The sequence below is a fragment of the Thalassophryne amazonica genome, chromosome 7 (assembly GCF_902500255.1).
Source record: "Thalassophryne amazonica chromosome 7, fThaAma1.1, whole genome shotgun sequence".
NCBI lineage: Eukaryota > Metazoa > Chordata > Actinopteri > Batrachoidiformes > Batrachoididae > Thalassophryne > Thalassophryne amazonica.
The window spans coordinates 17,857,440-17,876,076 of NC_047109.1; the positions used below are offsets into that span (position 1 = coordinate 17,857,440).

Below are 18,637 nucleotides of genomic sequence, written 5' to 3' on the forward strand. Positions count from 1 at the left end.
ACCCTTCATGAAAAGTGCGTTGACCTTTCCACATTTTCAGTCATTGTGACGTAATGCAAGGTCAAAAATAGGTCAAACTACATATTTTTGAACTCGTCAAGACGAGTAATTTTTTTTATTTAATCCTTTATTTAGACAGGAAAATCTCTTGAGACTCAGTGTCTCATTTACAAGAGAGACCTGTTATTAGACCTGTTAATTTGATATGCATATCAAAAGGATTGGACCATTTTTGAATTATGACCCAAAAGTGGGGGTTTTTGGCTCAAAAATGGCCAAAAAATGATTTTTATTTTTGGCATCGCCCTTGATGTGAAACCTTACTATATAAGGATTTGATCTAGCATAGATGCCTGCTTGTAACAAAAAATGGCAAAAAAAAATTTTTTGGAAGCACTTTTCTGCCTTCTGCTGGCTATCTATAAGAAAACAAAAAGAAAACTACGTGACGCATTGGAAAAAAAAAAAAAATCAACCAAAAACCAGAGTAAATTGGAATGCTGTTTGGCTCTAAACAGGCAGAACTCCAGGGCAGAATACCTGAGCACTGTGACCAACACAAAGATGTACAGACGATGTACATGTACAGACTCAGTGAGCACAGCCTGGCCGTGCAGAAAGGTCGCCACAGACAGACCTGGCTCCCCAGAGAAGACAGACTGTGCACCCACTGGTCACAACACCAGGTGGAGACCGAGCTGCACTTCCTGACCACCTGCCCGCTGCACCAAGACATCAGAGACACAAACAGAGACACAGATCACAAACACCCACACAGACTTTGAGAGCACGAACAGCATCGACAAACTTCACTATGTGTTGGGTGAAGTACAACAATGTGCAAACACAGCAGCAAGGTTTGTGAGCCGCTAACACATGAAACTGAAATTGAATTGAGAGAGAGACAGAGACAGAGAGAGACAGACAGACAGACAGACAGAAAAACTAAATAATGACATGAAGTTAAAAAAAAAAAATTTGTCCTACATGTTTTGAGAGAAGACGGGCGCCTCGTCGTTGCTATTGGCGACACGGATGCGGATGGAGGCGGTGCCTGTGCGAGCAGGTGTTCCCGCATCCACGGCAACAACCACAAACTCGTAGACATGATTGGGCCTCTCGTAGTCCAGGCGGCGGGCGGGGCTGACCACACCCCCTGAGGTGATGTCAAAGTCTTCACTGTGCACGAAGTAGGACAGCTCAGAGTTTACGCCGGAGTCACAGTCCCGGGCAAAAACTGAGGAGGAGGAAGAGGAGGAGCAGGAAGAGAGAATTTAAATAGTGAAGAGAACAAAGGAGAGAAGACAAACACATGAGGAAACACAGAAGAGATGCAAGATGGAACATATGAGAGAGAGAGAATGGAGAGGGATCAGGGAAAGGAGGTAAAAGATCATGTTACGAAAACAGGAGAGAAAGAAAACAAAAAGAAGAAAGTGAACAAAAACACAAATGAAAGGAGATAGGAGAACAAGAAGAGAAAATGGAAAAAGAGAGAAAGGAATATAATGTGAGGAGTAAGGTGAAGGAGAAATGAAATACAGAGAGGAGGAGGACGAGAAGAGACAATGAGGGAAAAAAGACAGGGATGAACGGACAGGAGTAAAATAAGGAGGAGGAGAAGCAAGAAGAGAGAAAATAAAGATAAGTGGAAGGGAAAGAAGAGAAGAAAGAAGGAAAAGTAGGATGAAAGAAGAAGGAAGAGATTTTATAAATACATTCAACTTCACATTTGTGGACGTGTGTGTGTGCGCACATGCGTGTGTATGCTTGCATGTGTGTGTGTGAGTACGTGTATGCGTGTGTGTATGCGTGTGTGTGTGTGTGTGTGTGTGTGTGTGTGTGTGTGTGTGTGTGTGTGTTTGTGTGTGTGTGTACCTCTTGCCTCTGGGGTTCCCCAGGGTTCTGTTCTTGGGCTGGTTCTTTTTCTGTTGTATATGTTGCCATTGGGGTCAATTTTTAGGGAATATGATCTTTCTTTTCATTGTTATGCCGACGATGTTCAGATTTATCTGCCACTGACATCTAATTCTAATAATTTCATACAGACATTGCTTGACTGTCTAAATGATGTTAACTCTGGGATGTCTGCAAACCTTTTGAACTTCAATTCTAATGTTTGGATGTGGTCCATCAGACTTTTCAATGGCCTTTTGGGCTCCTTGAAACATTATTTAATGAAATTTGATCGTCAGATTAGTTTGGTTGTGAAAAACAGCTTTATCCATTTTACAGAAAGTTAAAGGGTACTTGTCATATAAGGATTTTGAGACTATAATCCAGGCTTTTGTCAACACTCAACTGGATTACTGCAACTCAAATTGTTGTCAAATTGTTTTGGCCTCAATCAGGTGCTCCTGCATTGCCTGCAGCTGGTACAAAATGCAGCTGCTCGTCTTCTCACTGGCAAATGTAAATATGATCATATATCCCCAGCCTTGGCTTCGCTGCACTGGCTTCCAGTTGCTTTGAGAATAGATTTGAAAATTTTCTTATTTGTTTTTAACGCTCTTAATGGTTTAAGTAGACCTGCTTTGAAATAAATGCAGTCAGATCTTTGGACCAAAAAATGACTTATATTTACACATAAGATCCTTCTGAATGTAGTAAAGTAAATCTGCAAGCCCAAATACGAGGTCTGTCAATAAAGTATAGGTCCTTTTTATTTTTTTCAAAAACTATATGGATTTCATTCATATGTTTTTACGTCAGACATGCTTGAACCCTCGTGCGCATGCGTGAGTTTTTCCACGCCTGTCGGTGACGTCATTCGCCTGTGAGCACTCCTTGTGGGAGGAGTCCTCCAGCCCCTCGTCAGAATTCCTTTGTCTGAGAAGTTGCTGAGAGACTGGCGCTTTGTTTGATCAAAATTTTTTCTAAACCTGTGAGACACATCGAAGTGGACACGGTTCGAAAAATTAAGCTGGTTTTCAGTGAAAATTTTAACAGCTGATGAGAGATTTTGAGGTGATTCTGTCGCTTTAAGGACTTCCCACGGTGCGAGACGTCGCGCAGCACTCTCAGCCGCCGTCGGAGGAAAAACACCTCCGTTGGAAACCTTAACGGGCAAGTGGGAACATGCCCAAGCTGTTAAACAATTTCTCAGTTACTCACTTGTTGAAAGCCATCAAAAGCCGCCTGGATTTTACAAATGGTTATCAACACGGAGGTGTTTTTCCTGTGCCGCCGCACCGCGTCGGCTGCGTCCCAACGCGCGGACCCGTCTGCACGTCTTTCATTAAAAAAATCTCCTTTAACAGTGGAATATCCGGATAAAATGCTGAAACCGACTTCTTCTGAAACTTCTCTGTTCTCTCACGACGTCCTGGATCAATAGAGCCTGAAATGTGGAGGTTTTCAGCTTGAACAGGCTGACGACGGCGGCTGAGAGCGCTGAGCGACGTCTCGCACCGTGGGAAGTCCTTAAAGCGACAGAATCACCTCAAAATCTCTCATCAGCCGTTAAAATTTTCACTGAAAACCAGCTTAATTTTTCGAACCGTGTCCACTTCGATGTGTCTCACAGGTTTAGAAAAAATTTTGATCAAACAAAGCGCCAGTCTCTCAGCAACTTCTCAGACAAAGGAATTCCGACGAGGGGCTGGACGACTCCTCCCACAAGGAGTGCTCACAGGCGAATGACGTCACCGACAGGCGTGGAAAAACTCACTCATGCGCACGAGGGTTCAAGCATGTCTGACGTAAAAACATATGAATGAAATCCATATAGTTTTTGAAAAAAATAAAAAGGACCGTTACTTTATTGACAGCCCTCGTATGTCATTCAACAGAGAAATCTTCATTTAAAAAAATGACAAATTTACAGCTAAAATTTGGCCCTCCGCAAAACTGTCATCACATCCGGGACGTTGCCGTGACGTAAGAGAGAAGACCCTATCCCAGTATGCATTGCGTGCGCCAACTGTAATTTGTGGATTTACGTCAGTTTGCATCTCTTACAAAAGCACCTTTTTATTGTCTTATATGGAAGGATCGACTTTTTTAAAAACTTCATATTGTCTTGCCGTACGTTTAGTGAGTATACATATCTTTTATTTTTGCCTGAAAATTATTTTGGGGGACTTTTTCATACGCCCATTTGATTGAGTGGTGTCGATCTATATTCGATCATATTTCCCCATAAAAAACAACTATTGGTGAGTTTTATATTATCTTGCTCTAAGACTGAATGTTTGTGGACTGCATAAAAATGCTGTTTTCGGGACTTTTTGCAATGTAAGTAGGATCTGCATGATCAATGCAGCTGCAGTATGAGTGAACGGACAGAGGCACTCCATGCAAGCCAATATTTTCTCACGGGGCAGGGATGGGGTCGGGGTTACCGCGACGACCCGCTTGCATGCTGCGCTAGCGAGGCTGGTGCAGTAAGGGTCAGTGAAGAATGTCTCCCACTGTCGATGTCGCTGCTGATCTGAGCATGCAGAGCTGTATCTCGCATTACGTTTGGATGTTGAAACCAGGATGTGTATAGCAGTAACATTACTAACAGATAAAATCAGTTTCAACTGAGAAATAGGTAGTATTGCAGTCACTCAACGCGCGGGATCGGGCTGAAGGTGCTAGCGCTCTGTCTTCTCTCTTACGTCACCGCAATGTCCTGGATGTACAAACAGTTTTCGTGGAGGGCCAAATTTTAGCTGCAAATTTGTCATTTTTAAATGAAGATTTCTCCGCTGAATTACAAATTTTGGCTTGCAGATTTACTTTACTGCATTCATAAGGGTCTTATAAATACATATCAGCTATTTCTTTCTGATATCATTTATTTCAAAGCAGGTCTACTTTTAGTTCCACAGTAATCTAACTGAGCTCCTCTGTGTCTACACCCCGGCCAAAGCTTTATCTGTGAATCAACTACTACTGGTCACCCCAAAAATGAGGCTGAAAACCAAAGGTGACGGAGGCTTTGTGGCAGTGGCCCCTAGGCTCCGGAACAACCTGCCCTGGCACATCTGCTCTGCGTGATCGATTGAGGTTTTTAAATCGTGACTATAGACATACCTCTTCTACCTGGCTTTTAATCAGTTCTAAGTGGACTGAAATTTTAATTAATTTACTTGATTATTTTATTCATTTTATAGTATTGACTTATGTACCTTGGTTTCACTGTAATTGCTGCATTTATGTGATTGTTTTATTGTGTACAGCAAGTTTGAGTTGAGTTGATAATTAAGAACCCTGGACTGTCCCCACAAGTTGAGCTTTTTCTCTTTGTTGTTAAGTTCTATTTTATGCTCAGTTTTGACTGTAAAACGTGTTGCGTTTGTGACTCAGTGAATGCATCCAAAATGGACGCTGATAACACAGGAAGTGCTGCCGCAGTTGGTGCAGTGTCCACAGAAGAAGCACCACATGCAGCATGACAGATACTAATATTGAATGATAATAAACAATCTATTTGTTGAAGACATAGTTTATTAATGATTGTGTCTCCGCTGAGCGATGTGTTCTGGTGTGCACGCGTGTTGGCCCGTGCAGAGCTTGTCTGTACTTTTTTCTGCTATGCACCATTGCTGAATATTGCTAGCATTTAGCTAGCTAGGCAGCTCAGTAGCAATAGCTGCACTTATTTCAACAACAAATCACACAGCTGCATGCACAGACATTTTTAAAGCTCTGGCCTTAACAGCAAATTAAATGTTGCAAAGTCATATGTTATTAGTCAAACATCAGCAGGTTTGCATCCTCAAACCAAACACAGGCACAATACCAGAGGAGAATGATGTGATCGTAGCTTCAGGGAGCCACGTCTGAGGATGTGCATCACAGTGCTGCATACATAATGTTCTACAGTGTAAATATGGACGCTAACTGCTGTGGCATGCAGAGCGCATGTGTGTTGTTTTGCTTGTTAGCTTGTGTTTTACCCTGCAGCAGCGAGGTTCCCAGCGCTGTGCTCTCAGGGACGTTGTCTCTGGTGTACATTGAATGCAGGAACTCTGGAGTACAGTCATTCTCATCTGTTATGTACACAGCAATCTGCAGGGGGCGTTTTACATTTTATTATTTTATTACAGAAAAAGCATGTTGTTTTTGTTGCATCGCACACAGACGCATGCACGCACGTGCGTGCGCAAACACATACACACACACACTAAAAGGATGTGACGCAATCTGACCGGTCCTGGTCACGGTGTGTTGGGTTGACCTGTATGATTCCAGGCTTTGGCAGATCTGATTCATAGTCTTCACTGATGGTAGAACAGGTAGACCAGTGGGACAGGAGTTGGGTTTGTTTTGCAGTCGTGCTACCTGTCTATGTCCTTGAACAAGAGTCTGTATCATTCCAGTCCACCTAGCTGTAAATGGGCACTGGGTGTCAAAATCCAACCCCTTGTCCACGTCATGACACCTGGGCAATAGATCTGGGGGTGGGGGTGGGGGTGGTGGTGTCCCTGTTCGGGCGAAATACAGTGGGGACCTTGTGTGTCCTTTGGCTGCTATGGTAACCATGAAGGCCCAACAGGAACCCGGAACACAAGACGGCTAAGAGTTGGTGAAACAAGAAGAGCAGATCAGGTGGAGGAGGTGAGAGTTAGTAACCCAGGGGCTGTGACGGCCAATGAAGGCTGCAGCAGGTCCCCAGACTCCGATCATCTGGAACTTCACTGGATCAGGCTAAGGACCATGTGTCCGCATGCAACGACATTCCCATGTTAAACAGACCAAAGCACAGTCACTGGATGTAGATATTCCATCCGGGAATCGATCAAGAGACCATCTTCCTCACCATGAAATAGGCACTGGTCTCAGTTTCCGTGCCAGAAACATTTGCAGAGGAGCCCTGCATTGCTCTGAGGGGGCACTTTTTTTAGGCTAGAGTATTTTTATTGTCCCACAGCCACTCCTGCCCTCACCACACCTGCTGAATTTTGGACCATTACTGCCCGAAACGTGTGTGTGCACCTTGACACCTGTACGAATTTGATCCCTGCACTGCCACACAATTCCTCATACCTATGTGTCCCACTTAATCCCACTTGATACCATGCTATATAAAATAATAATTTCATAGGCAATGACACATTTTACTCTCAGAACTTGAAACCATTCTCTCATTGCTCCAGAAAGACAGAGAAATTATTATTATTAGAGCTGCAGGTTGTCTTGCGCACATTGTGTGGTAGATAACGCATTCGGAATCTTGTCTCAAAGGTAATTATGTATAATATCTATAGTGTAATGGATTGGTAAAACAGTTGCACTTTCATTCCTTCTTATGAGTTAGAAAATGTACTGAAAATTATGTTTATTATAGCTGTAACATCTGGTGATAATCTAATTTCTGTTCATTTTTGTTACATCCACCAAGGATGTAATAAAATCATTGGCGTTTATTTATTTGTCTGTCTGTCTGTTAAGATTATGTCAAAACTACTGCACAGATTTTGACAAAAATTTCACCACAGATACGTATTAGGCCGTGGAAGACTCCATTAAATTTTGGAGGTGATCTGGATCCGGATTGGCGGACGTCAGAAATCTCTGATTGCTCTTTTTTTTTCTTTTGTGGTTGGCGGGTGACTGACAGGCTCGTCTGTCTAGGGTGGTTCCAACCGACTCCGGGGGCGGACAAGACAGGTCTGACTGGTCTGGAGGAGGAAGTAACCTGCAATGGACTGGTGCCCCATCAAGGGAGAGTCCCACACCACCATCTGCTTCATGCTCCTGAGTCCAGGAATAAAGTTGGGCAGCAGTGAGGCTCGGAGGCCTGCTCTGGATGATTTCTTCCTTGATCCATGGCCTGTCGTGATCTAGCCACAACTTTCTGAATGAGCCTTTACTCAATCAGAGAGACAGGTGGTGTGATCACATGACCTCTCCACATCATCTGCTGCTGTGCAGATGCTGAACTGAGCAGTGTAGGAGAAATTCCCCTTTACTCCAAAAGCTCCAGAAAGCTTGGAGAAACGGTTTCGAAATGGATCCAGCTGGTTTCTAGACAGAACTCGGTGTACTGTGATGTCTTTCAACCCGGCTGAGGCAATAAAGGGATTAATTAGGTGCTCGCTAACTGTCAGACGATGACTGTGACGCAGACATTAAAGTATAAACCTAATGAATCTAACGACAGAGGAATTTGAGCATTCATGGTTGAAAATGTCTCAAAGCTGCCGGCAACACAAACTGTCATTATGATGCAATGTTAGCTTCCACACAACGAGCGCCCATGGAGGGAATTATCCACTCAGGCTTATAGAGCAAAGGCCTCTGGGAAACGCTGGTACTTTAGCATCTGTGTCGCTCTGCACCATCTGGACCCTGATGCAGGTGATAATGAGGGGTTTTTTTTAACGTGTGAGCATGTGTGATAATAGCTGACTAACATGCTTACTGACAGAAGACGTGTCTAATGCTGCGTTCACATGTTCACAGGTGGATAGAGCGTCTGTACACCAAAATTATACACACTGACGAAGGGTGAAAGGGCGAGGACAAACTGGATGAAGTGATCTAAGCTTGTTTAGTCGACTAAACTCACTTCATCGATTCATCTTTTGACGTTAGTTGTTGCATAAAGCACTAAAGTTGGCTAAAGTTTTGCATTAGCTGACTAAAGTTTTTAGCCTGGTACAGAGGAGGCTAATCTTAATTTTGTCAACAAAACTTCAGTGTCTTACCTCAAAAAAGGTGGCTATATCGTGTACCACCAGTTGATGGAGGAGGAAGGAAGGAGAGACTTACGGCGGGAGTGGGCATTCCGGGAGCGGAATAATCCACTGGAGATGTTTACGAATGCTGAGGTCATGAGCGCTTTTTCTCTACTACAGTGGACTCAACCATGTTTGTAGCAGACAGACCAACCCGGGAGCAAACAGATGTGTCACGCATTGGAGGCATTTTTTGGCAATAGCACTCGCGAGGCCGTTACGACGGTGAAAATCATCGACTAACATAACACAACTAATCTACAAGTTTAGCTGTCGATGTAAAACGGAGTAGTCTAAAAGATTGCCTGGATTGATTTCAGGCAATGGAGAACAATTTGTGTGACTCTACTGATGAGGGCTGAACGGTGGCTTAGGGGTTAGTGCATCTGCCTCATAGCAAGAACGTTGTGGGATTGCTTCCCACCTGGTCCTTTCTGTGTGGAGATTGCAGTCATAGGGCGTGAGGTAGGAGTCTGGAACAGAAATATCACTTCAACCACTTTGAGTCAGGGATTTTTATATCCTACGTATGTGGCTCAAGTGCTATTTTTTTATTCTAGATTCTTGGCTCCAGGTGGCACAGGTAATATTTGCTATAAGTAAGCCATTGAGTGTAGATGGCAAAGCAGACAGGCAGTTAGCTTCATCAACCTCTCTGAAGTCGACAGCAAGTCTTCAACAACCACTATGACATTTTTTTTCCTGCAGTCATCGTGAAGGGTGCAGAAAGCTCTGTTCTCATGTTCACGGATATGAATTCCAGAATGTCACGGTCAGGAAGCATTGGATGCTTTTGTGGATGATTGCGGTGGACTGGAGTGCCTTTTCCATTGAAGATTTTTGGATGGCACCTCCTGAAGGATGAAAACCTGACCTTTTGTTTTTATTTTCTGTTCTTGTTTTGCATGTTTACAAATTCTTTGTTGCACTTTGTTTATTTGATCTAAGCAGCGGCCCCCCAGCCCCCTCAGACTGTGGTCTGCTGGAAGTTTCTTCCTCAAAAGACACCAAAGGAAGTTTTCCTGACCACTGTCACCTACATGTTTGCTCTGGGGGATTGGTGAGGTCAGATTTTAACCTTCTGAGGTGCATTGAGGCGACTCATGTTGTAATATGGTGCTATATAAATAAACTGGACTGAAATCAAATAAATGTTCTAGTAACTGACAAACTGATGAATGCAGATTATGGAGCTCACAGCTGCGCTTGAATGCGATCAAACATGTAGTTTGACACCATGTGATGTGCAAAAACAATTGTAATGAGCTACTTTTGGCATTAGAATACTTTGTGAATTCCATCAACATCCAAACAGAAGCAGGTAGCAGTGTTCAGAAGTTCCTCAGATGTCGGTGAGATAGGAGGAATGTTCAGTGACTGTTTTATTGTTTTCCATGTGATATTTCATAAATGTGACACGGTCAAACTGTTGATCTGAACCTGATCACATCTGATTGTTGATAAATCCTGATCTCAGCTTTGATTTTTTTTTCCCTGCTTTCATCACGAGATCCTCGGCGGACTCTCGGGGGAAACATGCCGCATGCTTCATGAACAAATAAACGGAATAAACACAGCAAACTAAACAGTTGCATCACAGCCGCTGATTCAGCAGCTGCACGTCTCTCTTATTTTTAATTAATGAGTTTCCAGACGGCAGCGTGTTCCAGGGTCAGCGCCTCCAAAAAAACCTCACAGTGCCGCACTTCTCTCATCCAGCTTTTTGACACCAGAACCGACTGGATCATGATTAACCACCATCACCGTGCAACCAACCAAAAGATGTCAAATGTAAACATGAAAATGTTTTATATCAACTTTGTTGCCATAGTGACCACTGATTTGGTGTGTCTGGTTACCTCGACCACATTGTTGAGGCCGTTCTCGGGTTCGGACGCTCGGACCTGCAGGTTGTGGAGGTGGTGTCCGCTCTCGTAGTCCACGGTCCTGGTGAGGCTGAGTGCTCCAGTCTCCTGGTTGATGCTGAACAGATTCCCAGGATTCACGAGCAGCATGTAAGAAAGCCTCTTCTTCTGGAAGGAGATGGCCTGAACTGCTGCAACACTACAGAAAGACACAAAAACCAACAACTGCAGTTAAAGACCCCTAAGGGACCCTCAACCCACTGACCAGACCCCTGTCCTTCAGGAAGGTGACTGTGTCCATCCTATTGTAGCAGGATGAAAGTCCCGGGTCCCAATTGAAAAGACGTTCCCGCTAGCTTGGCTAACGGGGAGTTCCCCTTTGGCTGACCTGGTAGAGGAACGGTCTTTTGTGCGAGCCACGTGGGTTCGATCCCCACCGTCATCCCGGCCACGAAGGTCCTGCGGCTTCAATCTGGCATCACGAACAGGATGTGGGTCACAGAGTATGCTAACATGTACCTGTGACTTCGGGACGAAGTCAAAAATGGTGGGGAGATGTGTAGCGGGATGAAAGTCCTGGGTCCCAATTGAAAAGACGTTCGCACTAGCTTGGCTAACGGGGAGTTCCCCTTTGGCTGACCTGGTAGAGGAACGGTCTTTTGTGCGAGCCGTGTGGGTTCGATCCCCACCATCGTCCCGGCCACGAAGGTCCTGCTGCTTCACTATGATCCCACTGTCCAGGTCCCAGTATATTTATCTTTTATTCCTGCTGTGTCTGCTGTCTCCTGGCTTTTAATTGGCTGGTTTGTGTGCAACAAATGTCACTAGATTTGTCACAAGGTAAACATTTTAGGAAGGACAAAAAGTCACTAAATCTACCAACAAAGCGACAAGAACTGAACATTCTTGTTCTTTGATTTCTGGGTGAGTTTAGAACAGTTCTGCACTATAGCACCTCCACAAAGAGCAGTGTTACATTATTATAAAAGAAAGCAAGATGTACAGCATAGCGTACATTCCGCGAGAAAGATTCAGGTATAAACGTATTTATTTAAAATCAGCTCATCAACAACAACTAGAATCGCAAATAGGAAGCAGCTGGACCCTTGCTCAGTTCCCGCTCTTTAAAACATCAGTCATAACTCATGTCTCTGCTGCTTGCAGGTCGCTGACTCAAGTACTACCTCCTCCACCCCCAACACCACCAGGTGGCTCTTGAGTGACATCTGGGGGTAGGCTCCGCCTCATCTTCTTCAGAGATCTACATAATCCGACACTCTGTCGTGACGTGGATGTTTGATCATTGTGTACATTGTCACAACAGATTTTTACAGATTCTCAGATACGTCGACAATCCAGCATGGAACCGGATCTGTCTCCGAGTGTTGCCTCGGGAAGCAGACGTGTTGCTGTGATGCCAGGTTGGGTGAAGATCATGAGAAAGCTTTTTATGTCATTCTACTTGTAAAGAAACAAACAAACAGCCACACACACATGCACACACACACTGATGACCACATGACATCCCTGGTCGAGCTAATTAATGTGCTCATAACACATTAAAGGCATGTGCACATAAACACATGAAGGTAATAAAATGGGGATGTGTGCAGACAGCTGGACACTCTGATATTAACACAATGTGCTTTGCTCCGGCGGCCCCGCGGGGCCCACATGCTGCGCCCCTTCATGTTTATCCAGACCTCACTTTTAATAAATATTTGAATTTGCCACACTTCCAAATTCTCTGCCTCAGGCCACACTTGCACATCTGGGTCCTTCTCATCCTTCTCCTCCTCCCTCCTGCTCCTCTATCTCGCTCCACATGGCTCAGGATTTCATGCATCACATATGACATGCGAAGGCGCGGCGCGAGCACGATAACATACACAAACACGTGCAGCCACTTGCCGTGTACACGCTCAGCATGTGGGGAATGCTAACGACCGTTTCTGACAGGCTACGGTCACATGAGAGATTTTGTGTGCAGGCGGTCTCACAAAGTGGGCGGGGCCGGGATCTTGGAGACAGACATCTCACAGTATCAGCCGCAGCTAATTATCATACACACACAAACATCACAGCTGCTAGCTTAAATTATTCAGTAAAACCACAAACTGGGTAAAAGCATCTCATTTGTTAACACGTATCAGCAGGACCTGCTTGTGTGAGTCGACCAAGCTCACTGCCTCGGATAAGCTGCTGCATTTACTAGGTGATGTTGGACAGTTTGTTAGATAGGTCAGTCATTACCCATCACTTGGCAGAGAATCTGCTCAGAACCCAAGATATTTCATGTTTTGTGTGGTCAACTTCATTTCATTTGGTAATATACACCCATTCCCACATTTAAGGAGACTAGTGAGGGAAGCCACAATGACACCCAGACAGTTGTGAAAGAATTACAGGCTTCTGTGGACATGGGTGAAGAAACTGGGAATGGTGCAGCATTTTCCTGCTGTATCCCCATTAACAGCTTCATGATGGAGTGGAAAAGAGAAGCACCATAAAACAGGAAAACAGATCAGACCTAGACTCGGGTTTCCCATGTGCCTTCTGGTAAACTGCAGTTGAAATCTTACATGTTCCTTTAAAGAAATTTCTCCTCAATACCACTTTATCCTGAAGCTATATACAGTTGTATGCAAGAGATTTGGCACCCCTGATAATTTTCATGATTTTCCTTTATAATTGGTTGTCTGGATCAGAAATTTAAGTTTAATATATCATATAGCAGACAAACACAGTGATATTTGAGAAGTGAAATGAAGTTTCTAGTATGTATTTACAGGAAGTGCCATTCATGAGAAAGGGTATTTAAGGTGGCCATTTGCAAATGTTTCCACTCTTTGCATCTCTTGTAATGAGTGGCCTCTAAACAACTCTCAAATGACCTGAAAACAAAGATTGTTCAACATCATGGTTTAGGGGAAGGATACAAATAGCTATCTCAGAGATTTCAGCTGTCAGTTTCCACTGTGACGAAGATAGTGAGGAAATGGAAGACTGCAGGGCAGTACTAGTTAAGGTCCGAAGTGGCAGGTTAAGAAAAATCTCAGATCTCAGATAGTCAACCCACAGACCTGCTCCAAAGACCTACAACATGATCCTGCTGCAGATAGTGTCTCTGTGCATCATTCAACTATACAGTGCACTTTGCACAAGGAGATGCAGAGGAAGTCTTTTCTGCGAACACGCCACAAACAGAGTTGCTTGAGGTAGGCTAAAGCACATTTGGACAAGCCAGCTTCATTTTGGAATAAGGTGCTGTGGACTGGTGAAACTAAAACTGAGTTATTTGGACATAACAAGGGGCGGTATGCATGGCTGAAAAAGAACACAGCATTCCAAGAAAAACACTTGCTACCTACAGTAAAATTTGTAGGTGGTTTCAATCATGCTGTGGGGCTGTGTGGCCAGTGCAGGTACTGGGAATCTTGTTAAAGTTGAGGTTCACATGAATTACAGTCAATATCAGCAGATTCTTGAGAACAATGTTAATGAATCAGTGGCAAAGTTGAAGATGCTCCAGGGTTGAATCTTTCAACAAGACAACAACCCTAAACACTGCTCAAAATCTACTAAGGCATTCATGCAGAGGAACAAGTACAGCATTCTGGAATGGCCATCTCAGTTCCCAGACCTGAATAGTATTAAAAATCTGTGGTGTGATTTTAAGCGGGCTGTCCATGCTCAGAAACCAACAAACCTGAGATGTTTCGTAAAGAAGAATGGTCCAAAATACCTTCTACCAGAATCCAGACTCTCAATGGAAGCTATAAGAAGCATTTAGAGGCTGTTATTTCTGCAAAAAGAGGATCTACTAAATATTGTATTTTTTCTGTTGGGGTGCCCAAATTTATGCACCTGCCTAATTTTGTTTAAAGAATTATTGCACACTTTCTGTATATCCTACAAACTTCATTTCACTTCTCAAATATCACTGTGTTTGTCTGCTATATGATATATTTAACTGAAATTTCTGATCCAAACAACCAATGATTTATAAAGGATATATATACAGGGTGGTCCAAAAACAGCGCCCTATTTTGTATTTCCTCCCAAATTTGTGTTTTACAACATTTTGCCATATTTTTCAGGTGGTGTAGACAGCGGGCCTGGGAGATTCTTTTGACACCAATATGGATCAAGCTGGACAGTATACTAAGCTGCAGCGGATAAAAATCGTTGAGGCCTACTTTGCCACAAAATCGGTGCTTCTGACACAAAGACAATGAGATTTTGGCAGGAACAAAGTACCTGATGGACTATTGAACGTTTGGTGGCCAAATTTTGGGAGACTGGAAGTGTAGCAAATGCCAATAAAGGTCACAGCGGTCGACCTCCTTCAGCCAGAACTGCCAACAACATAGAGACTTTGCGGGAACGGCTTGAGGAATCCAAATCAACACGCCATCTCTCACAAGAAGTTGGCATTTCAAGGTCATCAGTTTTGAGGATCCTCCATGATGACCTTAAGCTCTTTCCTTACAAAATTCAAATCTTGCAAAGGCAAACTGATCGCAATAAAGCAGAACTACTAGCATTTTGTCGGGATATCAAAGGATTGAAAATGACCCTGGCTTGTTGGATTTGATTTTCTTCAGCGATAAGGCTTACTGCCGCCTGAGAACACATTATCAACTATTAAGGACAGACCACCAAAAATGTTTCAATTTCGATCAGATTTGAAGGAGAAAATAGGGCGGTTTTTTTTGGACCACCCTATATATATATATATATATATATATATATATATATATATATATATATATATATATATATATATATATATATATATATATATATATATATATATATATATATATATATTCTTTCTCCTTCAGCTCACAACCTACCTGTGGGGCATATCCCAATTCCATTTCTTTTCTCATCCAGACCATGATACAATTTGGAGGAAAATCATGGAAATCATCAGGGGTGCCCAAACTTTTACATATTCAGTGTCTGGGTGGCTTCCCTCACTAGTTTCTTTCCATCATGGTCAACTGCCTACTTGACACAGATTTGTCGTACAGTACCATACTGCTTGCATTTTTAATGATTGATGTGAAGTCCAAGGCATATTTGTTGTATAGTACCATGCTGCTTGTATGTTTTAATGACTGGTGGAAATGAAGTCTGAGACATATTCATTGTCTTGGTGGCTTCCCTCACTAGTCCCTTAACATCATGGTCAACTGCCTACTTGACACAGATTTGCCATACAGTGCCATACTGCTTGTATTTTTAATGACTGATGTAAAGTCTTGGACTTTACATCAGAAGTGTAAGATGTGTCCATCCCCTGACTTACAAACTTGCTGTAAAAGTGATGATTTAATCCTTAGATACAGAATAAACTGGCGCCATTGGAATGTTGTTGCAGGCTTTAAACTCAAGAATAAATGCATATTTCACAATGAAATGAAGGTGACTGCACAAATACGTCAGATGTCAAAATAAATCAGGGCTTCAGATGCAAAACCAAATATCTGTATTTTTTTAAATGGAGAAAAATGTCATTTAAAATGGAAACAGAGGAACCAAATATCTGTATTTTTTAAATGGAGAAAAATGTCATTTAAAATGGGAACAGAGGAAAAAACATAAAAAAAAAAACTATACAGATTCCCATCAATAAAAAGAAAATGGTGTGTTCAAATTCATTAATATTTTGCATGGTGATATTAACTGGAGCAGCCAAGTGCATGTTGCTCTCAATGAAAAATGAGTGGTTTTGGAGATACTGGGTTTGGATTTAAACCCTTAAAATCACTGAAGATCACTGAAAGTTTTTAAAGCATTTTCCACATTATTTTGAGTTGGGGTTGTACATGAAAATGATGTTGGCCTGCAGCCTCTGGACCACACTTGGCGAGACTGAATCCATCAAGGCTGCATCCTTCATGCACAGACACTGAGGTGATCATCAGACCAGCAGCTCCAGACAGCAGGGACATTAAACCATCAGCAGCCTGACATCATCAGACGGTGACTCACAAACACGACTCGGCCGACTGCAGGACTGCAGATGCTGTCAGTGTTCCTGGGAATAAGAATGAAATGCACAGATTGGACAGTTTGGAGGTAAAGTGAGCGAGGTGCGAAGGAGACGGTTTGGACAAGTGCACAGGAGGGATGTGGGGCATATCAGGAGAAGGACACTGAGGAAGCAGCCTGCAGCCAACACAAGAATAGGAATTGCAAAGAGCAGGTTTATGGATGCAGTGAGTCATGTTACACAGCATCCCGAAAAGCGGTAGATGAGGAGAACGTGAGGACGGATTGTTCTCACAGTGGCTTTTTGAAAGGAGATCCAACAGTTTCATCCCAGACAGCAATGACACAAAACCAGTACTTTATTTATTCAAAGGACATGGCACCGTTATGGACAATGATGACACTGATGAGCTGCTCCCAAAGACACACAGGACAACCTGGACCAGAGTGTCTAAACATGAAACGGCTTTGATGATGTGACTCACGGCTGTGCAGCAGGCGTGTTCTCTGGCACGCTCAGGCTGTAGGTGGAGTTGGTGAACTGTGGGGGGCGGTAGCCGGCCAGGATGGCCACTGTGGCTGGGAGACCTTTACGATCTTGACCGTCCACCGCCTGCACACGCAACAGGTACTCCTTGCTGGGGGTCAGCGGTCGACCTGTGGTCCTGATCTCACCGGAGCGACGGTCCACCTCAAAGCACTGCTCCCCACCTGAACAGAGTCAGAGAGAGCAAAGATTTATGAAAGACAAACTGTCACCCAGAGTACAAGTCCCACCTGTCAAAAAAAAAGATATTTTTCAAGAAGAAGAAGAAGGGAAAAAACATAAACACTGCACATTTTTTGTATTTGTAGAACTCATATTTTAGTGTTTCCTGGGGGGGGGGGGGGGGGGGGGAGTTTAACAACAGACGGGAGCTCAGTTTAGATGAGATTAGATGATTAGATGAGATTTATTGTCATTGTCTTTACACGAGTGCAACAACAACAAAATTACATTTACACTCCAATTACCTCAGACAAAATACCCCAATTAATCCACAATTATTACTTGTTTACTGTAATAATGGCACACATCAGAATTAAAGAAAACACATATACATTTGACATTGTTTATGTGCACTAAACTTGAAGTCTGACATTCCTAGGCAACAGCAGGCTGGGGGGGGGGGGGGGGGGGGGGTAGATAGATGAGAAGCGGGAGCCAAATTCCTTCACCAAGGCCGTAGATCCTTCTGGGGGAAGAACAGGGTATTTGGCCTTCAGGAGCCAATAAGGCTGCCATATTTATGTTAGGTGGAGAGATACAGAATTCCATTCACTGCACCTCTGACCATCTAGAGTCCAAATTTATTAAGAATATTCTCTGGTCCTCAGCAGCACATTCCTTTGCAATGATGCGATATGCTCCAGATCATATCCATTTTGCGTTTGAGTTCACAGTTTGAGATTTCACAGCATTGACACACTCATTAATCATGATGGACAGATGAGGGGACAAGATTCTGGAAGCAGCGTCTTGCTAATATTCCTGTGGGTCAGGGCAGCACACAAACCAATCAGCACTAAACCTCCCACCATAAAAGCGAATAGAAATAAATCCTCAATGTCTTCCACAGAGAGTGGAGCCAAGCATGTCACACTCCATTCTCTCAGGTGTCGAGAGCATAGCCCGCTGGGTAGGTTCCATCAGGGCACGCAGGGTCCCCCAGCCCTGATTTCCTTGTCGAAAAAAAATGGTGTCAGTAGCGTTGAGAGATCAGCTGATCAATTTCATGGTTACTCCAAATGTTAATTTGAAGAATTCACAGTCTGGTGAAACTGGGAGTTTGAAGGTCGGAGCAGAGATAGAGAACAGAAAGGAGGAGAGGAGAGGAATGCGACCGTCCTTGCCGGAGTCCCAAGCAGTGTAGCATATGTGCACGCCACAGCCTGTGCTACTTTTTCACATAGGAATTATTGAAGTCCAGAAGTCTGCAAAATGGACAAATAGATGTGTGATGGACAACATATTGTATTTCATCTGAAGCATTTGGACAAAAGAAATAGTCATAAACACAGATTGTCGGCCCCCACCTTTGGAAACACTACAATTAA

The 18,637-nt window shown here is 43.4% G+C and overlaps 1 protein-coding gene across 1 annotated transcript in view; it reads right to left on the reverse strand.

Annotated features, from left to right (window-relative positions):
- Positions 1-18,637, reverse strand: part of si:dkey-22o22.2 (neural-cadherin) — a 346,824-nt gene that overhangs the window by 178,024 nt on the left and 150,163 nt on the right. The window contains exons 3-6 of the mRNA XM_034173921.1: positions 17,026-17,251; positions 10,527-10,736; positions 5,889-5,995; positions 988-1,237 (exon numbers count right to left, since the gene is read on the reverse strand). Coding sequence (XP_034029812.1) covers positions 988-1,237; positions 5,889-5,995; positions 10,527-10,736; positions 17,026-17,251 — 793 coding nt within the window. The remainder of the gene's footprint in view (positions 1-987; positions 1,238-5,888; positions 5,996-10,526; positions 10,737-17,025; positions 17,252-18,637) is intronic.